The 24,558-nt window shown below is 38.6% G+C and overlaps 1 protein-coding gene across 3 annotated transcripts in view; it reads right to left on the bottom strand.

The window, feature by feature from the left end:
• The window catches only part of Ppargc1a (PPARG coactivator 1 alpha), a 607,930-nt gene that overhangs the window by 96,834 nt on the left and 486,538 nt on the right, over nt 1-24,558 (bottom strand). Inside the window, exon 1 of one of the 3 annotated variants that reach the window (XM_058572388.1) lies at nt 9,726-9,845. The exons of the other annotated variants lie outside the window; for them this stretch is intronic. Coding sequence (XP_058428371.1) covers nt 9,726-9,770 — 45 coding nt within the window. The 5' untranslated portion in view covers nt 9,771-9,845. Of the gene's footprint in view, nt 1-9,725; nt 9,846-24,558 lie in introns of those variants that run through there. 3 annotated transcript variants of the gene reach the window in all.

Below are 24,558 nucleotides of genomic sequence, written 5' to 3'. Positions count from 1 at the left end.
CTAAAGCAAAAACACTTGGTGTCAACATTGTATCCAGGTGAGCACAAAAGGAAACTCCGAAGTAAATACTATTAGTATAAACATCTCTTTGATTTGTTCTTGTAGACTTACAATGAGAGGAATAAATTTAAGGTGGAACATTTCAAGGAAGAAAGGGAAAGAGGAACACATATAGCCAAACTTGCACAGGCTAGTACTGAGATCGTCACTTCAAATTCTACATGTCCATCAAGGTAGTCCTAAAACTTCCCAGGAAAGATCATCTGTGCATCCATTTTACAACTAAGAAAAATCAGGCAGGTAAGAGTGAAAAGCAGTTGAACACAGTGATCAGAATCCTCCCCAAATCTAAGGCACATCAAGGACCTCTGAGATCACTTTGTATCTAAGGAAGTGTCTGGAAAGAGGTATTCCTGAGAATTCTGCATGCCTGGAACAATTCTCCCAGAAATAAAAGAGACCTGCCCAGAATTGCTAATATTTTTAAAGTTAATTATTGCTTATGGCTATTCAATTGCTGGCTCTTAGTTCCTAGAGGGAACCATTGATCCTTGTATCCCAAGTCCATTTCTGAACATGTATTTTGGGTCTCTGGTTTGAAGCTGAGATTTTGCTGGGCACAAAATGTGGATGCAGAGTAGGGAATACCAAAGATCTTTATTCTTATAAATACTCTCAAATTAAATCTTATTTTACACAAACTGCCATGGTGATGTCAATGTGAGCAAAGAACCTTTTGGAAAACCATTTCAGGAAGGTTGGTGGACAACATTAATGCCTCCTAGCACTTTTTTTTTTTTTAATAAACAAGAGGTGATAGACAACCACAACAATACAGCTCTCATCTCCAATAAAACCTTCTTCAGAACAGACCTATGTGCTTTTGGCATTTTTCATATTACAACAAAAACAATGTGAAAATTAATCTGAGTTGTAGTCAGTGGACTAATATGAACATAAAGCAAAACGAGAACACAGATAAGTAAAGGGGTAATAAAAGAATGGTTAAAATCTGATATTATCATGTGCAACTCAGTCATAGTTGTGAATGTACAGACATTTTTATCTACCTTAATTATTTTGGATTAATTCACCTATAATCGAGTTCCTGATTATTGAGGCAAGAAATGTTCAATAAGGTTATTTACCAATGTTTTAGCTAGAAGAAAAAATAAGGCATACCACATTTATTTAATCTGGCATTGTTTAAAATTTAAGATGCTACTGCACCTCAAAAACATAATATTTCAATTTAAAGAAAGATTTCATCCCACTAGCTGCAGTTAATAAGGGCTGGGGAAAACTAGGGTTTGCAGATTGTTAAATCATAGTCAGGCTGTTCCCCTGGCACTGTTTTTTGGAACTTGGTCCTAATTAGCTTAAGTTTTCTTAATTTTAAGGGAGAAAACTATATTTTGCACACACTCTCAAAAAAAAAAAAAGGATGAATGAGTGAGATTCTGGGAAATTCTTGGTTTGTTCTTTTTCTTTATCATATCAGACAGAGCCTTGGAAGAATTGTGGAGTATTTTTCTTTTGTTTCTGTTATAGACCTTTTTAAGCACTTTGATATTTGTATTTTATTCTAGAAGGATAACATATACACACCTCAAATTTGGGAGAAGTTGAAAGGAAATAAATTCTTAAGAAACAATGAGCTTTAAGGTCTTGTTAAATTTTGTGGTAATATGTAGAATATTACATGATATTTGCTAACTCAGTTAGACCCAGGACTTTTGAAGAAACATCCTTAATGAAGAAGATCTCCTCTACAATCAACCTTTACTTTTAGCAGTGCAGCAAAAAGGCAAATAAAAAATGCCAAATACTACTGGCAAGATTATAAATGGGAACATTTTTTTCTAGAGAACAAATAGGTAATATGTATCAAAATATTTAAAAATGGACAGCCCCAGAGAGACTCAGAAATTCTACTTCTAGGAATTTATCCTAAAAAAAAAAAATAACAGAGGAATGTATACAAAGATTTTTAAGGATCCTCAATGCTGTATCATTTACATTTATGTTGCTCAAAATGTGACTGAGATGTTACTGTCCACTCTGATACACAGTTAAGTAAATTATAAAGCAATATACATACATATATACTCAAGGCTTCATTAAAAAACTGAAGAATACATTTAGTAGCATAATGAGAAATGTTCAATATATTTTGGGTTTTATTATTAAACTGGAAATAACTATAATCATAAAATGTTTATTTCTAAATATATATAGTCAGGAGGAAGGAAGATGAGGAAGAGAACATAAATGAGCTGTTTATTGTAGCTGATGAAATTATAAGTCCTGGTTAATTTTCTTTGTGTGCTGGTGCTTTTCTGTAACTTTCTTATTCTCTGTGATAAATAAGGATAACTTATACATTCAGAATATCTATTCATCTTTGAAATGAATAGAGAGATTCAGTATTAGGGTGTGCATTCTTGACATACACGGAAGAGAACAAACAGAAACAACCTCTGACATCCCTTATCTTTCTCATATATTCATCATCTGTTTAAAATGTAGTCATTTCTATCACACTGAGTCTAGCAGCTACTGCACTCAGGCTACAGGCTTGGGAGCAGCACTGAAGAAAGCCACTGCCTGACTTGTAGGAACCCTATGAGGCCTGAATTATAGGGTCAGAGAATCTATCCACCACCACTAGCCACCTCAGACATGGACCCAAACAACTGAATCCCGGATGTCCTTACCGTCTTCACTTTGTCTCTCAACACATTATCAAGTCATGTTAAACTCTCCCTTCAAAATTAAAATTCAAAATTCTTGGTAGGGTTAAAATTTCATCCATTTATAGAAAAGCTTCCACTTTTCATCACAGCTTACTAGCATAGCATATTGTTTAGAGACATACAGCAAAAAATGAAAGAAAGAAAGAAAGAAAAGAAAAGAAAAGAAAAGAAAGGTGAGAAAGAACATTAGTATCTTTAAAAAGTCATATAATGAAACTCTTAAGGAGATTTCTCAGCAAGAGAGTCTTGTCTTCTGGCTAGGGAGGCAGGAAGGGCAGGCAGAGAAGACTTAGGGGAAGAACTGAGAGAGAGGTAGCTGTCATCAGAGACACCTGAAATTGACTTAAGGAGGAAAACACAGTCCAAGATTCGAACCAGCAACTTGGAAGTGAACTTCTAGAACACTGCTTGTCCAGAAATGGGGAACCATCTGTGTAAAGGCTGTCATGCTGCAACCCTGCTTGTGGGTGGGGAGCTCACTCGGAGAACTCTGCAGGTCACACGAAGGACTGACCCACCTTCCTTCCCCTGGAAGTCTGACTATATCCAAGAATGAAGGCTTCATGACCACTTTAGGTATTCTTGAAGTCTCCTGGGTTTCTCCTGCACATCTCCCTTCCTGCAATTGGGTGATCATTATTTTGACCATCAATAAAAAAAAAAATCTTATGTAATAAGGGGAATAAGGAGGTTGAAACCAAGGCCATATGGCTTAAGTTCACATAAGGCTCAATTCTGCCTAATATATAGAGTGACGCTGAGGCTCTTGATTCAGCCCAAAGTGGAAGGCAGGATGAGCTGGAGGAACATGGGACCTCACTCAGCCATTTCGCTCACTAGCCATCTGACTGGGGGCGGTTCCCACAATGAATTTGAGCCTCAGTTTCCTTTTCTGTCAAAAAAGATGGCCAGATTCAATTACACCAAAAATATTGGCCAGCTCTGAAGTGCTGTGTGTGACTGCATCCCAGCCAACTCTGGAAGGCTTTGCTGCACAAGGTGACTCCAAATGTGTCATTGCACGGACGCTGGAAATCAGGGACAACATGCAAGAAAGCTAACTGGTGGTAAGCTTTGCTGAAAAAGCACAGCTTTATCGCACTACAGATATTTAACTACTAACCATTCTAGAAAAAGAACAGAAGAAACCTGGGACTATAATACTTTAAAGCTAGCTGTTGGCTAGAAGGAGGATGTTTTCTATACACATGGGTTTCTTACAAATCCCAGGTAGCTTACCAGAGAAAGGCAGCTCTCATACTGTTGATCATTAATTCTACCAAGTGGCACAAGTCACATGTAAGACCAAGTGTCTGTTTGCACAGTAAATGTGAGAAACACACAACTGATAGTTACTGTTTTCTTACATCTGCATATGTGTGCAATATGATATATCAACATGTGCTCTGGTTTTGTGAAAAAAAAAAAAAGAAATAGTGTTACTCAGATTTAGAAAAGAAGGTGGATTCTAAATTTAGGATTTTGTAAATATGAGTGAGTTTTGTAGCATCTGGGGGAAATAAGGGTTTTAAGTCACCCCTTTTCCCTCCTAATATCAGAGCGCTGCCCCCTTAAATAAAAAGATCATTTTATTTAATAAAATAAGATCCTATGTCTTTTTAATTTAGGGGGGAATCACCTAAGAGATTACTGTAGGGTGTGGAGAGAGAAAAGAAGGTGATATGCTGAAAATATTTTATCATGACATTATGAGCAAATATGTTAAATCAAGGCCATGTCACAGGATGGATGGCTTATGTATACCTGAGGGTTACAGAGTTTTACTCTTCAACTCTTTTCTTTCTACATGGAAACCCCTGTAGCAAGACATAAAGGGTTTGAGCTTCAGTGCTATCCTGCACCACCCAGCTTGGAGGTTTCCTTCTAGGGCTGAATGAACAGCAGCAGGCACACTAAATTCCCTACCAGAGAATTTGGAGAAAGAGCAATGATAACGTGGAGTAGGCAAAGTTAGACCAGGTAAATGATAAACCTCAGTCAGAACAATGGCTTGATAAACCACCGGCTCCTCCCCTCAATGCCCTGCTCTCACGAGCAAACTCACCAGCACAACATACTTAACTTCACATTTACCTGCCACTGAAGAAAAGGAATTAAAAAAAAACTAACCTAAGGAAGCCTGATTTCTGTGCCTGTAAGACAATCTGCAAAAGGAACTTGATAGGAGTTTCCCTTTTAAACAAACTATACTATAGAGTCCAGATTGCTCTTTGTCCGAGTGGAGGATCACAGTGGATTCTTTTCCTACCTCCTTTCAAAACAAAAATCCCTAACAGCTCTGGGATGGAACTTTCTACCATCCATCTTAGTAGATTTCTTTCCAGGCAGGACACCTAAAAATAGGCCACACCTAACCTTTTGCACAGCCGTACAAAGCAATGAAGTGGGAACTCCGGCCCGGCGCTCTCCCGTGGGTATTTTCAGCATGTGTGCTTTGTCTCTCGATCACATTACCCAATGTCACATATTACATAAGAACACAAGACAAGAGTGGCTCGCGGGGACCTGTCCTACCTGCAACCACTGAGGTACCGAATCTCAGAGTTGTTATTTTGTCTTGAGACTGAATCAAACAAAACATGGCTAATAATCCCCCCATTTAAAAAAATAATCATTAATGTTAAATAAACCTACAATAAAATGTCTGTTGGGTCTCCAATACTTCAAAAGCTTGAGAATGAGTGAACTGCTCCGTGCCAGGAAGTGGACAATAACTATATAATGTGACACTCAGACTCACACACAAAGAGTGCCTTGCTTATGATTTTCTTTCTACGAAACCCCGAGGTAGACATGTCTAACCTATGTGGCTGGACGTCAGGAGAGAGGAGGCCCTTGTTGGGGGCAGGAAGCCAGGCACGACAGACTCTGGGACCCAGTTGTGGTCTCCTTGTTGTTAGTGCTGGTTATATGGGCTTGAGCAGTTAGGAAAATTCATTGATCTGAACCCTAAGGGTATGGGCACTTTACAAAATCCATATTATATTTCAATGAAAAGTTTAAAATACACAAAGAAGTAAAAGAAATATTTCTATATAAAAGTATTTTTCTTTTTCTTAATTAAAAAAAAATCCCCCACACTCAACTATCTTCTTTAATAGGCCACTAAACCACTCAGACAAATAGCACTGGGTCAGGAATCAAAAAACCTGGTATTGAGGTTGGTTGTTTTTTTTTTTTTTTTTGACTTTGGACAAAGCCACTAAACTTTCTAGATCTATTTTCTCTTCTGTCAAAAGATGGTACAGGTTTAGGTGTTGTCTGCATGAATTTCTTGAACAAATACAATAAGGGAATCTCCCAAATCGAAACTATTAGTACTTTTATCCTTGCTTCAAAGTTCACTGTTGAAGGAGGTCATTGACTTGGCTTGACGATGCTGTTCCCCTCTCTGAGAGCATGGGCCTTAGAGTCACCTGCCACTTCTAACCCATCTCTGAGGTCTCAAGTATCTGAACTGACACTAGCTGAACCTCAAGCCCATTATTTTTTTAAAATGGCAATGTAAATGCCCACTTTACATGTTTGGCGTTGGGGTTAAATGAGATTATATGAGTCCAGTGCTTGGCATAGAAGTACTCAATAGTGATACTTGTTATTCACGTATGAGTATTTAAAACTCAGTTGAAAATCAAGCAATATTATAGAGGATGTATGAGTTTGCATTTTGCCTGGCTTCCTTATCTTAAAAAATAAATAAGTAAAAATTCTAGAAGCTGAGCAGAGCAGAGCAGACTTTCTCTTTAAGTCCTATATTAAGCTGACTTTCTATGCATGACAAAATCATCACAAGTGGTGGAGACACAGGGATGCCAAGTGCCTGTTGGTTTCTCTGATTACATGAAGAAAAGAAAAGAAAAAAAAAGAAAAACAAAAACCACAGCTTCATACCAGTTCTGACCTGACTCTCTCTCTAAAGAGACTAGAAGCAGCAAGGGCAGAAAACAGATTTGATTCCAAGAGGCCGGCCATGATGTTATTTGAACCAAGAGTCTTTCAAGAATCTCTCTGTTAAGAAACAAGACATCCATATGGTGCATGAAAACTGACAAGACACCGTGAGTTTGCAAATGTGGGAGGAATCACCAAAGTATCAAATCATGTTAAATGATGATATCTGAAATACACACAGAAGGCAGAATGGAAAACAAAGCCAAGGGATCAAAAAAATTCAACATGGGACTGGGGTTGTGGCTCAGTGGCAGAGCACTCACCATGCTGGGTTTGATCCTCAGCACCACATGAAAATAAATAAATAAAATAAAGGTATTGTGTCTGACTACAACTAAAATACACACACACACACACACACACACATATATATATGTGTATATACACACACACACACAAAACTCAATATACAGCCAATTTTAACCCCAGTGGCCTATCAGCTACATTTTCTTGGCATTCATGTCTTGAAAATATGTGGACAATCATACAATCACTTTTTCAATTGATAAAATGACATAAAGGATTTACTATATTTCATCATCCATATTTAAGGGTTCTTTAAAGTAATTTCTCTGTGTAATGGAGTACTGACAAGTATGGAGACAGGTTGAACACTGTATTGACCAGTCCAGTAGCCACTAGCCACAGGGGACTCCTGAGCCCTAGAAATGTGTCCAGTCAAAATAGAGATGTTCTATAAATGAAAACCATGCCTGCGGTTTCAAAGTCTTGCTATGAAAAACAGACTGCAAAATATCTCATTAATAATTAATAGATTGCATGTTGATAAAACAGTTTGGATATATTGTGTTAAATAAAAGATATTGTTAAAATTAAATTTATCTGTTCAAAATGGGGTTACTAGAAAATTTAAGGTTATATGCAAGATGTGCATAATATTCCTATTTGACAGTGAATTTAAATTACCAGGGATATCCTAGATGCAAATCAAATTAATGAATTACAGGCTTAAGGAATTTCAAAACTAAAGGAGTCATAGAGGTAGAGCAGAGCCACAGGAGGGCACAACTGCAGGGGGCGCCACTCCCATCATAGTCTAAGGAGTAATCTGGGAGCTTCACATGCTCAGCTTGCATGGTCCTGTATTAAATGCTATGCAATCCATCCTCCTTACAAAATCATTAGGAATCCCTTTTAGAACATCCCTGGGGCAATCCCATAAATCTTTCCAGCACCTTCTGCACCTTTTCAAAACATATACATAATAATGAGATGCAAATGTGTAAAGTGAGGTTTATCCAGTATTCCAGAACTGGGAGGGTGGCAATAGAACCAATTGCATTGTAAAACTCTAATAGGAGGCAGGAGATGGCCAGAGCATCACCCAGGATGCAAAGTCCAGATACATACAAGGATGCAACGTTCTCAAGAAGACTCTTTAGGTCCTGGAGACTAGAGGCTTCTCCGAGGGTAGCATTTACTTTAATTACCCTCTCTCTTCCAAGGGAGAAAAGCCTGTTGTTGCATCTATAATGTAGTCTTAGTTTTCGATGCCAAAAATGATTCAGTAAACACAGTTATGTTATGGTATACTATTTCTTATTCAGTACTCAAATTAATCTCAAGGCAGTGCTGGCATTAATTCAATTTGACGCCTGTACTTAGGATTTCACATAGGTGCCTTCATCTAATTCTTCTTCTCAACTAATAAAATCTTAATTCATGGTAATATATTTATTTCTAGTTCAGTTCATGTTAAGGAGTGCAGTACTTTACAGAAAACTAATTAATATCAATCATATATTATAACACTTTTAATGGTTCAGAGGAAAATCCTACACTAGAGGAAAGATTAGATGAACCAAGGGGTCTTAGCCTAGCCTATTTACTCTATTTTTAGAATTTGAGAAAAAGATACCAAGCATCTTTTCAGATATAAATTTAATTGAAAGTGTGCATCATAGGAAGGCTGGGAATTAAAAACCCTGGTACTGATCCCTAATAAGACATTGATTTGATGTGACCCAAGAATGTAATTTATACCCTCAGATTCTGTTTTCCACCTATTTTGTGTAATAACCATATAATTTGCAAGTTGGTAAAGATATTCAAATTCAGGTGCAAGCCTCGATTAAAATAATGAACAACTTCACTAATAGCAAGCCTTCTGCCTCTGCCATTGTTGGTAACGATTCTATTTTTATGAAATGTTTGAGTAAAGTTGATGGCATCGTATTTCCTACAATTGTATAGTCAGTGGGAGAGTTGGAGTGTGAGCCCCTGACTGTGACACAAAACCTACTCCCTGGAGATGTGCAGCCAAGTGGCCCTCATACTTCCTTAGGGAGCTACATTTAAAAGGCCTCATTCCCTCCCAGGCACCAAGAACTGGAAGAATGAGTTACACACCTCTGAAAAAATCTTTTTTTTAATATTTATTTTTTTTTAGGTGTAGATGGATACAACACAATGCTTTTATTTTTATGTGGTGCTGAGGATCGAACCCAGTGCCCCATGCATGCTAGGCGAGCACTCTACCACTGAGCCCACATCCCCAGCCCCTGAAAAAATCTTAAAACAAACAAACAAACAAACAAAGACAAATGACCACAATAGATCGTCTGAAATGCACAGTCATAATATCCAGTCTTTTCTAATTAGGCATTTCATTTACTTTACAACAATTTCTTCACTTTGGTACACTACCAGCTTAATGAATAAACAAAAGCATACTACAGATTAATCTTTTTTTAATTGTTTCTTTGATAATATAGAGATAAAACTCCAAATCTGATAAATATTTTTAAATATTTAAATATTTTAAAAATATTTATTTTATTCATTTATTTATATGCAGTGTTGAGAATCAAACCCAGTGCCTCACACATGCTAGGCAAATGCTCTACCACTGAGCCCCAGCCCCAACCCCTGATAAATATATTTTTTTAAACTCTCACCCATAGAAATAAAGCAAAGCCCCAAATAACAACAGCGCAAAAGCTCTTAGGTACAAAGATAATTCCTCCTGATACTCACTTCCAAAATTGAATCCATAGACGATAACCCCAGGACGAGTGTCATTCATTTTACTGCAGTGCAAATACTTGAATCACTAGTTGGGGAAATGCTTGCAATGGGGGCTTACACTTGCTACTTTTTAATTCACAAGGGTACAGTGACGTACGAGGGCACCTCAGAGTCACTGCTCAATGAACTCCACGATAGGGCACAAATTTGAAACCTAATCTTAGCCAGATATGGACGTAAGAGCAAATATGTACAGTATCATGTGCTTCCCAACCAGCCCTGAGTCTCGAGGGAGCTCTCTGACATCAGCAGTTGAGACAGGTGGTTCCCTTTCCAACTGTGGAAAATAAACCCTAGTGCAGAGGCACTAAGTAAATATAGCAGTACTGTAATTTTTCCTGGGTGCACTCTCCTTGTGGATTCTATCCTAGGATGGTACTTTATCCAACAAACCCGTTTGGGGCATACTTGCGTGCCAATAACCGGCTACACATTTGCCAACAGGTTGTTATTGGCATTAAAACTACTGGGAAAGGCTCTGCTTTGCTGTCCTAGTTGGAGGAACTACAGTTTTCCTCCTCTGGTTTATTCAGAATATGTAGTCAAGTGACTGCCCAGACCTCTGCTGGACTATGTCACCCTTTGTTCCCTGTTATTAATACAACTCAACAGAATGACAGACAAGAGTAGACCATCTTAAAATCACATGCATAGGGCAGGTCAATACCAATCATATCCAGTTTGAGTCTGCCAGCTAAAATCAGCTGAGATGGACTGAGCCCTTTGTGGTCACAACTATTTGCTTTAGAATTTAAGAATGACTAGCAGAAGGGCACCCTGTAACGTGTGTATAAAATTACTTAATTCAGCTTCTATTTCCCTTTCGGAACATAGATACTTTTACACTCTGACAGCCACTGGCTCTTAAAGCATTCTCCTTTTTGTTGTATCGCCTTAGAAACACAAATCTTGTTCCCTGGCAGCAGCCTGCTAAGTGCTGTACCACAAGCCCAAACTAGTTCCCCCTCGCAGCTTTAATTCACAGTAAGTGGCATGAAAGGAGGTCAACCCTCCTCAAAAACACTCACAGTTCTTTTCGACTTCAGAATCTATTTCAGAAAGCCACATTCCCTGGTATGTAAAGAGGGGCTGCGGTTTTGAGACTCAGACCCTAACTATCGACAGCTTTTTGGAATGGTCTACACAGGGGCAAAAGTAGGGAGATGATCTGAGTTTCAACTCCTGATCCTAGTTTTCCGTGAATTCAGAGAACTCGGAGACAAGGAAGGCGGCAACTTCTCCCCTATAAACTTTTCTTCTGGAAACTGTGATGGCATGCACACATGTTATGGCTTTTCTCTCCAGAGGTGTTCATTGAATGCTTAACTCAATAATGCCATCTTAATCCTGAACGTCTCCATGGTAACATACGACTGTAATAAACAAGTCTAAAGAATGGAAAATGAAGCAAAGTCCTCCTGCTGCCCCCTAACCTCCAACTTGGAAAAAACCAGGTCCTCTCTGCTACATAGTCTGTAGGTCTTTCGGCAAGTGTGAAAGTAAGTGTCATAAAGAAATGACATCAGCTTTTGGTGCATGCATATTTTGCCAAGCAATATGCTAAGCAGTTAGGTGGATTATCTTAATCCTTACCCTAATGGTAGGAGTAAGTGCTATTATTCTGCTGATTCTAGGGATGAGTTCACTGGACGTTACAGAGACTAAGAAACTTTTCTAAAGACAGAAAACAGGTGTGTGGGAGACTGAGTTGTGAGGCCAATTCTGTCTGACTCCAAACATTTTGCTCTTACTGACTGGCTGTGCAGAAAAATGGCACATAACTTATATATCTAGGAATTTCACCACAAATCGAAAGGGAGCCACAGTTTCAAGTTCACAAGGGCAGTAAAAAAGCACAAATATCTAGCTAAAACCACTGAGGATATTTGAAAAATAGATTAAGAACACAGCCTACAAGTTTGATCAGACACCCTGCTCTGATCAAAGGAAGACCTTCTACAAGTGTCTATGAACTTGATCTGATGTGTCACTTAAGAGAATGCAACTCTCTTTGCAGTTCAACCTATAAAGTGAACTTGGGGTGTTTGATTCAGGACACTGAAGAGCAACCCCAAAGGAGAAAGGGCTCTGACTATAATACCGCCCTTCTCTTTAAATGAAATGAAAGACTCCTTTTGAAGTGGCAACTCCAAACAAGGTCCAGAGTTAACACATAATTAGAACACAAGGCAAACCATATTTTGAAGATGTTTTATATGCTACAAATGAGCATGCAGGCCAAGTCTATACCATGAAGCATATGTAATCTGTTTATCTAATCTGGAACAGATCTTGACAAATAGACCATAGTTTCACCTGTCAGCAGCAATATTAAAATCAACTTCTAATGGATATTTTATAAACTTTGCTTGGAAAAGTGGTCAACTATGACAAGGTCACATAGTTTTGGGACATTCAAAACTCTTATGGTGCCAGTCTTTAGAGAGAGGCTAAACTATGTGGTTTTCAAAACTCCTCTGATTATAGAAATGTAAAAAAAGAAAAAAAAGATAGAAATTCATTGAACCTAAAGAAATGTGGGCTTTGGGGATTTCAAGGCCCTGGTTTTACAGCAATTATAACTGAGGTCCAAAATACCTGCATCCTCTGGTAGACCTTTGGGCCAACAATGAAACAGTGTTCAGAATAAATGGCCCAGAACACAGAGTCAGAGTAGGCTGCCTCCCCTGATGTCTGCACACCTTCTGGAGCCTGGAAGACCAAAGGCAATCTGGGATGGCCTATGGCCATTTGAGGAAGTAGGCAAGGGAGTATTCATTCTCAGCTAACCACAGCCACTATCACTACCACACCTAAGACCAAAACCAAAACCACACTCACTTGTATAACTTAGTGAAAATGAAAAGTTGCACTCTTTTGGTTATGCAATATCAAGAGCATTAGGCCAAGTTCACATTCATCATCCTTTTCTGTTTATGCAAATTATGCTGCCAGGAACACACACTTCAAACAGAATGAGAGCTCAGGTGGACATGGAACACACTGGCTGAGCTGAGGTGTCCTCACCAAAGACAAACAAGCAGAGACAGGACCAGGAGTGTGAAGTCCACTCTGTCCACACTACGGCAATACCACAGATTGAGCTGATCAGCTTCTCTTGAGTCTCAGTGTCTTCCAGGTGGGAAATGAGAATAATATCTAGCCCACAAGCTTTTCATCAGAATCCAACAGGATTATGTAAAGGACACACATAGATAAGGAGACCTCCAGAGTGCCTGGAGGTGGTGCCCATTTCCTCCTTTAAGAGGCTTCAACTAGTTCTCTGTCCTCACAGCTTTCTTCTCTCTCCTTACTCAGGGATATTGATTATAAAATATGTGCAATAAGCTTCTATGCTTTTTATTCCTTGGAGTAGACTTGGGATTTATGAAGACACAAACACAGGGAAACGCTCATGCTTCCATTTGGGTGCCTTGCACATGGAGAGGAGAGGAGGCAATGCTGCCCAGAGCACAAGGTAAGCCTGCACAATAAATGCGTAAGAGAGAGGCCCTTCTAAAGTCCAATGCATGAAAGAAAAAAAAAAAAAACTCAAAACCTTTGAAATGGAAATAAAATGAGATTGGATTCACAAGAACCAATGCTTAATCATTGCAAGTTTGGGCAAATAGCTGAGGAAAGATACTGTGCAAATTGCCACAAAACAAGCTCTTTTAAAAGAACTAGTAGCAATGCCTGTTTCCTATTTCCAACATCTCTTTAGGTTTTTACAGGAAAAAAAATCATCAAAGATTACATATAAAATATCAAAACTTAAAAAAACCTCCCAAACCAGGTGAATTCCCCATGGGGGAAAAAAAAAACTGAAAGTTGGATTGATTATAAGCACTGAATGTCTGCATCATAAAATGACTCTATAAATGCCCAGAGTTATAAATAAGTAAAATAAGTTGGTGACATAGGAGAGAAGAGATATATTCATAAAATCCATGTGTTATTTTTCTAAATATTATCAATAACCACTGACACTTGAAAGAGAACAGAAAAGAAAATATCATCCTGCTTGGAAAAATTAACCACAAGGAATCTGTCTCTTCAATTCATGTCTGCAGTTGATATTTATAGTCTCAGACAGTAACTTTAGACATGTCCAAGGGTGCACAATAGACTTCCTTCTCCCTGACATGAACTCTGCCTAGTATATGCTGAGTGTTTTTTATCTGAAGTGCTTGGGACCTGAAGTCTTTCAGATCCTTTTTTTTGTTTTGGATTTTGTTTTGGATTTTTAAATGCTTGCATATATGGAATGAGATATTTTGGGGATGGGACTCAATTCTAAACATCAAATTCTTTTATGCTTCACGTAATGCCTTATACATTCTGAAGAGTAATGTCATACAATACTTTTATTGCACCTGTGTTTGGGCTGAAACTTATCAGCTGTGGAATTTTCCACTTGTGATATGATGGTAAGTTTCAAAAATTTGGCTTTCAAACTTGGAATGGGGATGTTCAATCTGTAGATATTAACTATTCAGACTATTTTCACTTTGTAAAGCTAGATAAAGATGACCCTAAAAATTAAAATTAATCTAAAAATTCTTGAGTAAAGAAATTCCAGTAAGCCAGGTGTGGTGGTGTACACCTATAATCTCAGGGGCTCAGGAGGCTGAGACAGGAGGATTGCAAGTTCAAAGCCAGCCTCAGCAAGTTGGCAAGACCCTGTCTATAAATAAAATATAAAAAGGTCTGGGGATGTCCTCAGTGGGTAAGTGACTCTGAGTTCAATCATGGATTCCAGAAAGAAAAAAAAACAGATTCCAATGAGGTTAAGTAATTTCTTTATCTCTGTCATGCTATGACAAAGACACACTCCATAGACCTCTCACATATAGCCCATGTGTGAATTATATGTATCTGCAACTGTGCAGAACACAAGAGAAAAGGGGAAACCTCAGCAAGAATTTGGTATGCTCCAAAAGATGGCCCAGGAACATGCTAGGTGCTCAACTTGTATAAGGTTTTATGACCATCTTCTCCAAAAGCATTCACAGTCTTAGAGTCAGACACACACAACCAATCAAAGATCCACATGCCAATACAACAATAGTGAGTGTGTTAGGGAAGGAAGGGTGGGGTTCAGTTAAGAGCTTGAAAATAGATCTAATTAACCTTATAAATATAGCCAGGCCCTACAAAGACTTTTATAGACCACTGCCCCATATATAATTCAAAATTAAAACTAGACTCATCACTAAATTATGAACATACAGAGATGCCCAATAAAGTTTTGATCTCTGTTATAATGGGTGTTTCAATGATTAGTTTAAAAGATCAAATAGCATAATGTTTCAAAGGAAGAGTTTTGATGCCCAACTAGGTGCCCTGCTTTGCTGGGGGCTTGGACTGATAGATAGTGTAGTATTGGGCAATCCCTATGGATACCAACATGAAAATACAGGAAAACAGCAAAGGTTTGACACGATCTTAACCACCCATTCATGGACCTCCTAATACAAGTTCTGGGATCCCAAACAAAGGACTGCAAGGGCCGTTCTTGTCTGGAAAGTAGCATGTGTATTCCTCTGGCTATTGGTGGGCTACCAGGGATGGGGATTGCTGGGACCTTAGAGAGGTGTCAGACAGAGAGAGGAAAGATAAGGAGGCAGAGACAGCTTTTCCATTGACATGAGACACAACTAGGCCGTGACAATTCTTAACTTTTTGAATGCTTTGAGATACTTAATAACCCTGGACTTCTATAAAATAGAGATGACACCACTATCCTCATGAGTAGGTAAGGATCAGACGCTTAGCTTGGTACCTGGTAGGCATTTGGTAAATGGTAATTCTCCTTAATGCTAAGGGATTGGAAAATAAAAAGTCCTGATGAGAAATGATGAATCACACAAGGGTTAGCTGCTAAGAGAAACGCAAAAAGAAAAAGAAAAAGAAATATATGAATATGAAATGTAGTACGAGCTTAGACTTGACTCTCAACAAGGTGGGTGGTAGATACAGCTGCTAATGTGATCTTAACATGAAAGCTGGTCTTTAACCTATGAAATGCCAGTCACCAGAAGACCAGAGAAATAAGACTTAGAGTAGTTTAAAATGGAACCAGGATATTTTTTAAATATCTAAGTTATAATGTATATCAGGTACCACCTTCCCAAGTACTTCACAGATATTCTCTTAGGCAATGAGAACTATTGTTTCCCTCTTTTTTTTCAATGGAAAGACTGAGATGCAGAGACTTAAGGAAATTGTTCAAGGTTACATATCCAATAAACAGAAAGGTTGGGCCTGAGCCTGGGCAGCCTGCTTCTGGGGTCATGCCCCTAACACACACTTGGCCTCCAACCAACAAATTGACTCTCCCTATTAGCTGCCAAAGTTTTAGAATTTTACTGCTTAAAACTGGGAAGCATTTAAGCCACAGAGTTGGGTAAGACCTGGCTCCCAGTCTCATGGGACGCAGTCTAACAGAGAGAATGGGAGCTTTGGGAATGGAAGAAGTAAGGAATCTATAGAACATAGTGAACACGGAAAGCAGAACCCAGCGTGGCTGCAACAGAGTGAGGCATTATCAGGACAGTCTGTCCCATGTCCCCACTTTAAAACCAACCTGTGTGTTGGGAACACTCAGTAAAATAACCCGTTTTATCTTTGTATTATTAAGATCATGATATTTTCCATTGTTGTTATTTATATGTATAAACAAAATATCCATGAGGCATTTGTGATCTTGTAGGGTCAGAGCTGTGGGCGTGAATAATTGTAATATAAGTTCCCATGTTTTCTGATTACTTGAGGTCTTAGATGAGACATGACACGCAGTCTTGACTTAATCTCACTGCTAGCTTCTAATAGTCATCTGATGATCCTCCTAATGGGCCACATGTCTGAAAGTATTTGCTATTGATTTTTGATATAGACAATTATGAATGTATCTAAGAAACACATGTTTATCTACAACTAGTCAATAAAGTTCCAATAGGACATAAAATTAGGGGTCCATCAAGGATCAGAGAAATTATGATAAGTGAATGTGAATTTTATCAACAAATATATATAAAATGCATAGAGTAGCTCTTTAAAAGCACCCATTTATTATTGTGGTAAGAACCATCAACATGAGATCTACCTTAAACTTTCATGTGGAGGATACAATTATGATACTTAAAGCAACAAAGTCATACTGCATTTACCTCACATGACTGAAACCAAAAAGCATCTATTCTTAAAAAAGTGTGATTCTGGAGTCTCTTTGGGAATTGCATGTTCCCAAACATAACAAATCACAAACTGAATAATCACAAAAGAGACAGGTTGACCCACAAAGAGTTCATTAGGATTAGTTTGAAAAAAAATACTTAATCAATGAAACTGATTTTTAAGTTAAAAATGTATTAGGAAATATTAAGAGAAAGAGAAAGGCAGAGAGTGTTCCCCTAAGGAGATCACAGGTTCAAGAGCAGATCCTCAGTTGGGTTTTTCAGGCCAAGGCAAGAGGCATTGTGGGAGAGCAGCTCCTCATACCCTGGCCTGACTCTGACCTCAGCTCACAGCCTGAGGCCTGAGGAAAGTTGGGAGGCTCCCTGCATCTCAGTTTCCTTAACTATAAAGCAGAGCTCACCAGTGCTTACCTCTATGAGGAACATAAGAGATAATACCCCTGAAGGTTAATTTTTATGTTTCAATTTAGCTAGGCAATGAAGTCAAAGTATTTGGTCAAACACTAGTTTAGATGTTGCCATAAAGGTACTTTGTAGAAGGGACAAATATTTATAACCAGTTGTGAGTATACCACAGCAGATCAGTCGGAGGACTTAAGAGCAGAAACTGAAGTTTCTTTGAGAAGAAAATCTTTGTGAGAGTAAATCTTCTACTTGCTGGCCTGTGTGGCTGTCCTGTGCATTTTGACCTTATGACTACAGTATCAACTCTTCAAGAATTTCTAGCTGGATGACCTGCCCTACAAATTGGATCCCTGACAGCCTCAACAATCATGGTAATGCCTTAAATCTCTCTCTGTTCCCACCCACCACCCAACATAGTCAGTGAGCATATGAAATAAAGTAGAATGAAGGCCCTTTATCACCAGTTGGTTAACTAGAGAAATGTGTAAAAGCTCAGGATTGTTATTTATAATGTGATTATTTTTCAAAAACAAATCCAGAACCTTCTGAGCAGAAGAAATGCGAACGGGTTAACATGAGACTTAAAGAAGATATTTAGAACACAAGCCACATGAGGACAAGGCCATTGTCTTGTTGCTAGGTCGTAAAATGGTAATGAACAAGTCAGTAAACACACATGGAATGAAGGGAGGAAGGCTAGAGTTCTATAGCTCTATAGGTTGAGCATCTTTTCCCTATTAACTGATTTGAACCCAAATTATTTTACTTTTGAGCTAATAACAGAGGAGGGAAGAGGAGGTAGGTATTCATCCATCCATCTGCACAGTCATCCGGTTCCAATGAGCATGAATGCCTTCCACATTCCCCAGGCTAGACCGGCCTCAGTACTGTGAAGAGGACACAAAATTCTTACCTTTGGAGCACTCACATGTTGGAGGTGAGCACATAAATAAGCAAGTATAACTACCTCATTACTAGATCCTGGAGTGAAGCCACACGGGAGGTACCTGGAGAGCCCAGAGAACACACACACCCCTCACCTCTTTTAGAAGGGATTCATTCATTTATATAGGTATTCATTTATTAAATAAATCTTCATTATGTCAACTCAGTACCAAGCATTATGCTGTACCCTGGAAATACTAAAAAAAAAATCCCAGATAGTAATAATGACTCAATTGCATTGATGATTGATGGTTATTGATGTTTCAAATATTTTTCTAGGTCATTTACATTTACTTACTGATTCTCTTCATGCACCAAGGAATCTGGTATGTATTTCTCACACCCTTTCCTATAAGCAATCATATAGGCATAAATTTGTGTGTTTATTTTCCAAGTTCATTGGTCGCCCATTAACCAAAAGGCATACTGTTAGGTACCAATTTAAGGAACACATAATATGTGTCCTTAAGTCCAGTGGAAGAGACAGAGCCACAAACACAACTGCAGATCTCCTGACTTGCCCCACACTGGAGAATATCATTTTGAACACAACTAGTTAGATGCGTCAAGAGTGTTTTGTCTCATTATTATCAGGCAAACAACCAAAAAGAAGTACTGTTAACATGGGTGACAGATGTCTTCAAAATCTTATTTAAAAACAAGACTCTGTTTTTGTGACTAACCACATTAATTGCAGGTCAGTGTGGCCTAAGCCTATCACAGTTACCTGGGACACGAGGCAACATCATGGCTTTGAGTGACCTTCCAGCCATTGACAGTAACATAAAGCACTGCTTCTCAAGCACTCAATACCGAAAGTATAGACACAGCAACAGAAGATGTGGGTATTAATATCCTGCATTATTGATAAATAGTATGTATCTGTCATCAGTTAACAGCAACTATATACTGCAGCAATTTCTAAATGAAGCCTTATAAATAACTGTAGTTTTAATTACCCCCAGAAAACTACAACATCTATCAACACTCATGACTCCTGGTAAGAATCATGGAGGTTCTAGAAAGTTCCACAGTTACTCAAAAAGTGAGTGGCAATTAAAGAGTAAAGTTTTTTGTTTTTTTTTTAATCTTAAGGGGAAAATTCCATCTCTATTCAACACACAAATCTAGATCTTCTCAGGGATGGAAATCATGAAAGAGCACGCACCACCTAATGCGTGCACACACTCTTCATGTTGGAAAGAAAGCAATAAAGAAAGAGGAAGAGTCCCCAGTCAAATCAGAGATGAGATTATGCAATAGCCAATATGGGTATAAAGGAAGAGGGACTCCTTTGGGATAGAGAAAATGGGTTGTCTCGTTTCTTTTGTACTTAGGACTGACTCCATTCCTCTTTTTAATGTTTAAAATTGGTATCCTATCTATCTACAAAAATGGGATTTGGGATTACATACAAAGTTAGACACATGAAACAAGACAATAAAAATGAAAACTAGATCAAATCAGTTTAAAGGGAGCAAGGAAATAAATGCTGCCATATACCTGGAGTGCACTATATTTTTATAACTAAGTTCTACATTTAGCTGTGAGTTTCCTGGCAGTTTGAACAAAAATTAAAATGCACTGGGTTTAATAAATATTCGTAATCCAACAAAAGGAAACAGGACTTCCCCATCCTCCTTACTTCAACTCTAACCAATTTCCACTCCTTCCCAGATACAAGTATTCTTGTTTCTTCCTCTATAGCATTTATCAATATTCTAAATTCTAGCTTTTTTATTTATTTTCTCTTAATGCTACTGGACTGTAAAGTTCATGAGGACAGGAGTTGGTTTTTTTGATTCGTTTTGTTTTGTTTTTCATTGTTTTATCACAAATTCCTAGAACAATGACTGGCATGTGGTAGAAAACAGAGCGGGGTGGATTTTATTCCCACTTCTGAATTTTGGGAGAAATTTATCATCAGATCTCTGATGGTTTGGATATGAGATGTCCCCCCCAAAAAACTCATGTGTTAATTCAGGAATGTTCAGAGGTGAAATGATTAGATTATAAGAGCTATAACTCAATCAGTGGATTAATCCATTTGATGGATAATTGGAAAAGACCACTGTGCTAGATATTAACAATAGGTGGATGGAGGAAGGAGATCACTGGCAGTATACCTTTGGGGATTATATTCTGTGCCTGTCTCTTCCTTCCACTCCCTCTCTCTCTCTGCTTCCTGAGCCACCAGCCCAGCAGTTTCCCTCTACCATGCCCCTCCACCATGATGTTCTGCTTCACCAGGAGCCCAGACCTGTGGAGTTGGTCAACCATGGACTGAACCTCTTAAATCATGAGGCTAGAATAACTTTCCTTCCCCTGAGTTGCTCTTGTCAGGTATTTTGGTCATAGCAATGCAAAGCTAAAACACAAAGTCCTATAACTAAATTACTCCTGTACTCCTGGCTATGGGGCAACACTGAGGTGGGTTGGTAGGAGCCTGACATTCATGATCAGCTTCAAATGAAAGGCACACGCAAACATGTAGTCACAAGGACACAGAATTTGGAGCCAGAAGATCAAGCTTCAGTTACCTGGGCCACCAGGTCTTCTACCAGGCAACAAGGCATAATGAGAGATTCTGGACTCAAGGGACCTGGCTATAAATCCTGGCCCTGATACTTCAAAGCTTGAAAGCTGTGTGACCTTTGACAATTTACTTAGCTTCTCCATGCCTCAGTTTCTTCATCTGTAGAATAGGGATAATGAGAGTACCTACATCTCAAAGGATTTCTGTGAAAATTCAGTAAGTATATATACATATATGATACACACACATATATGTACACCTATGTATGTGTAGGGATAAGTACAACATGTACAACAACTGGATCATTGCCTGGCACACGGGAAAACTAGTGTTAGCAGTAAACTGAACTCCTGTTCTTCATTTGTAAAATGTGGATAGTAATTACCCATTGAGGTGGTTGTAAGGATTCAGTGACCTTAATAAGTGACAATGTGCCTAAGTTTTTCAAAGGGTGACTTTGTTGTTGTTGTATATTTACATGGAAGTAGAACTCATTCATCCTAAGCTTTTTAGAAAATGCAAAAATCCCCTGTATCTCAACAAATAGTGAGAACACTATTAGAATTTTCTTGCATAAATTTCCACATTTCTTTCTACGCCATAATCACAGATATGTGTTTATGAAAACACAAATTTTCACATGATATAGTGCTCTGAAAACTGCATTTTAAAACTCTTCTCATGGCGCTCTATCAGCAACTAAAGATCCATGTCATTCTGTGTAACAGCTGCCTAGCATCTCATGATATGAAAGTACCTTGATTTATTTGGCCAATGCCCCATTCACACACATTAGGTCATTTCCAATTTGTGAAAGTGCTCTGTAAACTATAAAGAAATATACAAATGCTAGTTATCATCACCATCATCTTAAAGACAAATATCTAGACATTCTTATTAAAGTCTTGAAAGGCCTTTGTCCACCATCTCTTTAGCCCCCTAGAAATGCTGCTTCCATCTAGTCATGTCCATGCCATCATGGACAAAGCATGACATTTAGGAATTCCACATCTGAACACACACACAAAAATGTGAACTAGTGAGTCGAAACTAGGGGAAGGTGTTGAGGAATATTCCAGAGAGTCTATTTCTCAGCACAAAGACGGTTCTCCCTGGCTCCCCTTTGCTACAGACTGACATCACTCGCTGTGGCTTCCCTTTTCCCTAGAATCTATGCATGACCTCAGAATTTTTGACAATGAGCTCCAAGTAGTCATTATGAAGCAATTGGAACAGGCAGAAGAGATAAAATGTATTTGCTGACCCCAGGTTGAGGATATAAAGAATAAAAAGGAAGATGTCTATAAGTACTAGCTGAGTAACTCCCATGGAAGGGATTCGTCCTGTACGTAAGTGGCAGATTCCGTGGCTATATCCATTCACACTGCTGTCCCCACTATGTGCTGAGCTCCTTGAGATCAGGAAGCACATCCTATCCTCTCTGCATCCCTGCCTTTGCCTAGTAGAATACTACATAAGAACAGGTACTTGAGACGTGTTGTTCTCCTGTGGGTGAGCGGTTGGAATAAAGACCGGAACCCCTGATCTCACGTATTTTACAATCTCATTAATTCATAACCAGAATTAAAATAAAATGGCAACATATTCTCTGAAGATAAAATCTGCTGTATTATTTATGGAAGGATTTTGGTAGGATATCCAAATGCATGAAAACAAGTAAATTAGAATTGCTACTCTTTTTTTTAAACAATAAATTTTCCCTATTAATTAATGTTGTGACTTAAGAGCAAATGTGCATGGTAGGAAATGGAGGGTCCTGCTGACACCAATTTTACTGAAGAAGGTAGTTTATATGTTGAGATATATTGCAGATATGCCACTTCCTGGCTGAGATCCCAGCATGAGCTGGATGGATTCACCTTATAAAACTCTGGCCTTTCACCTCTTTAAGGCTACAATTAACTCCTCCATGAGTTTCATTCATTCAACAAATACTTACTGCATGCCCCACGTGTACCAAACATGACAGGAGGTGCTAGATTTGGGGAGGTCCCGTAGGAAAAAAATATATATATTTTAAATTTAAAACTGGTAATATGTAAACATTTCAGGCCTCTTCATGAAGGATCATCATGAAAAATATTACCTAATTTTTATCTCCTAATATTAACATTTGAATTCATCACCCTGGCCAGGAAGGTCTTTTTTATCCAAACATGGAGGTTAGCAAATAAGTTCCATTATCTCCTGAGTGTTTTGACTATTTGATACTAGCCACCAGAGATTTTTAATAAAGACTGAACTCTAGGAAAAGGACAGCCCTCAATGAGTGATGTCTGCCATGAAAAAATGAGTAGAGCAAGTGACTTTTGTGCCACGTTGTTATGGGTTGGACCTGGAAATGTCCACTAAGTCCCATGTATTCAGAAATGGGACATTTAGGAAGTGATTGGGTCATGGCCTCATTAGTGGATTAATCCACTGATGCCTGAATGAGACTCCTGGGAGATAGTTGGGAGAAGTAAGTAAGTAGGGGTTGCCCCGCAAAGGTTATCTTCTCTTCAGCCCCTGTGTCTGTATGTCTGTCTGTCTCTGTCTTTTTCTGTCTGTCTGTCTCTCTCTCTCTTCCCCTGCTCAACCCCCCTCTTATGGCTGCCATGAGCAGAGCAGTTTTCCTCCCTGACACCCTTCCACCATGATGTTTCTGCCTTGGAGCCAGTTCACCATGGACTAAAACCTCTGAAACGTGAGTAAATCTTTTCCTTCTCTGAGTTGCTCTTCTCAGGTATTTTGGTCACAGCCACGAAAAGTTGACTAACACACAGCATTTGCCATTCCTGTCCTAATACTTCATGCCAACTGTGCTTCTCCATCCTCTCCTGGTCATGCTACATAACTCTGTTTTGCTCTCTCTTTGTGACTTGCTTTAGCAGCCATCTACTTTGTAAATCGTGACTCAACGTGGTTAGTATCCGTGCTGCTCCTGACCACATTGCACCATCTGGCACTTGGTTACATATCAAGCCTCACCTTTCTCTAATTTCTCCATTTGAATATATCTTATTTTTCAAAAAAAACCCATAAAGCAGGTTGAGGGCAGCAGTCTTATGTCTTCATCCATTCTAGCCTGTATAGCACCAAGAAGACAGTGAGTGATATCAAAAGTACTCAACAAACACGTTTTGTGTGACTGCATGGGGACTGTCAGTCTCAGGGCCCTGATAACCTGTCTGCACATACTAGTTGTACACTTGCCAAATGTATAACTTTGGATAAAAGCATGCAACTGTAGCCTACCTCAGTTTCCCCATCTCTAACCTAGAGAGGTAACAATACAAAGTCTCTAAGGTGCTAAATTGAACTACCATGCAATAAGTTTCTATATCTTAGAGGACATTATACTGCAGGGAGGATTTTGCAGTTTGCAATATCTCTTTTCATCTAATAAATCGAGTGTTTTCTTTCCTTTAAAAAGAAGTGAATTGTAAATCCCCTTGAGAGGCAGCTCAGCTTTTACTCACTCTCTATTCTAAGTTCCCAATAAATGAATGGTGATTGTCTCCTCTTGCTTCAGCCCTTAAAAAAAGTCCACCTTCTTACTAATAGAAAATAGGATTTGAGTGATAGCCCTTACACTAATTGGTCAGGAGCCCTAGATGAAATATTGTTATTGACAGAATGTTCTCCCTTTTTCACGCACTGATAAAGTAGCTTAGCAGAGCATGCACAGAGCAAA

Source organism: Marmota monax, unplaced genomic scaffold (genome assembly GCF_021218885.2).
Source record: "Marmota monax isolate L192 unplaced genomic scaffold, Marmota_monax_Labrador192_F-V1.1 WCK01_AAM20220418_F8-fsc00009, whole genome shotgun sequence".
Lineage (NCBI taxonomy): Eukaryota > Metazoa > Chordata > Mammalia > Rodentia > Sciuridae > Marmota > Marmota monax.
Note: the sequence above shows the minus strand (reverse complement) of the source record. Positions and strands in the feature narration are given on the sequence as shown.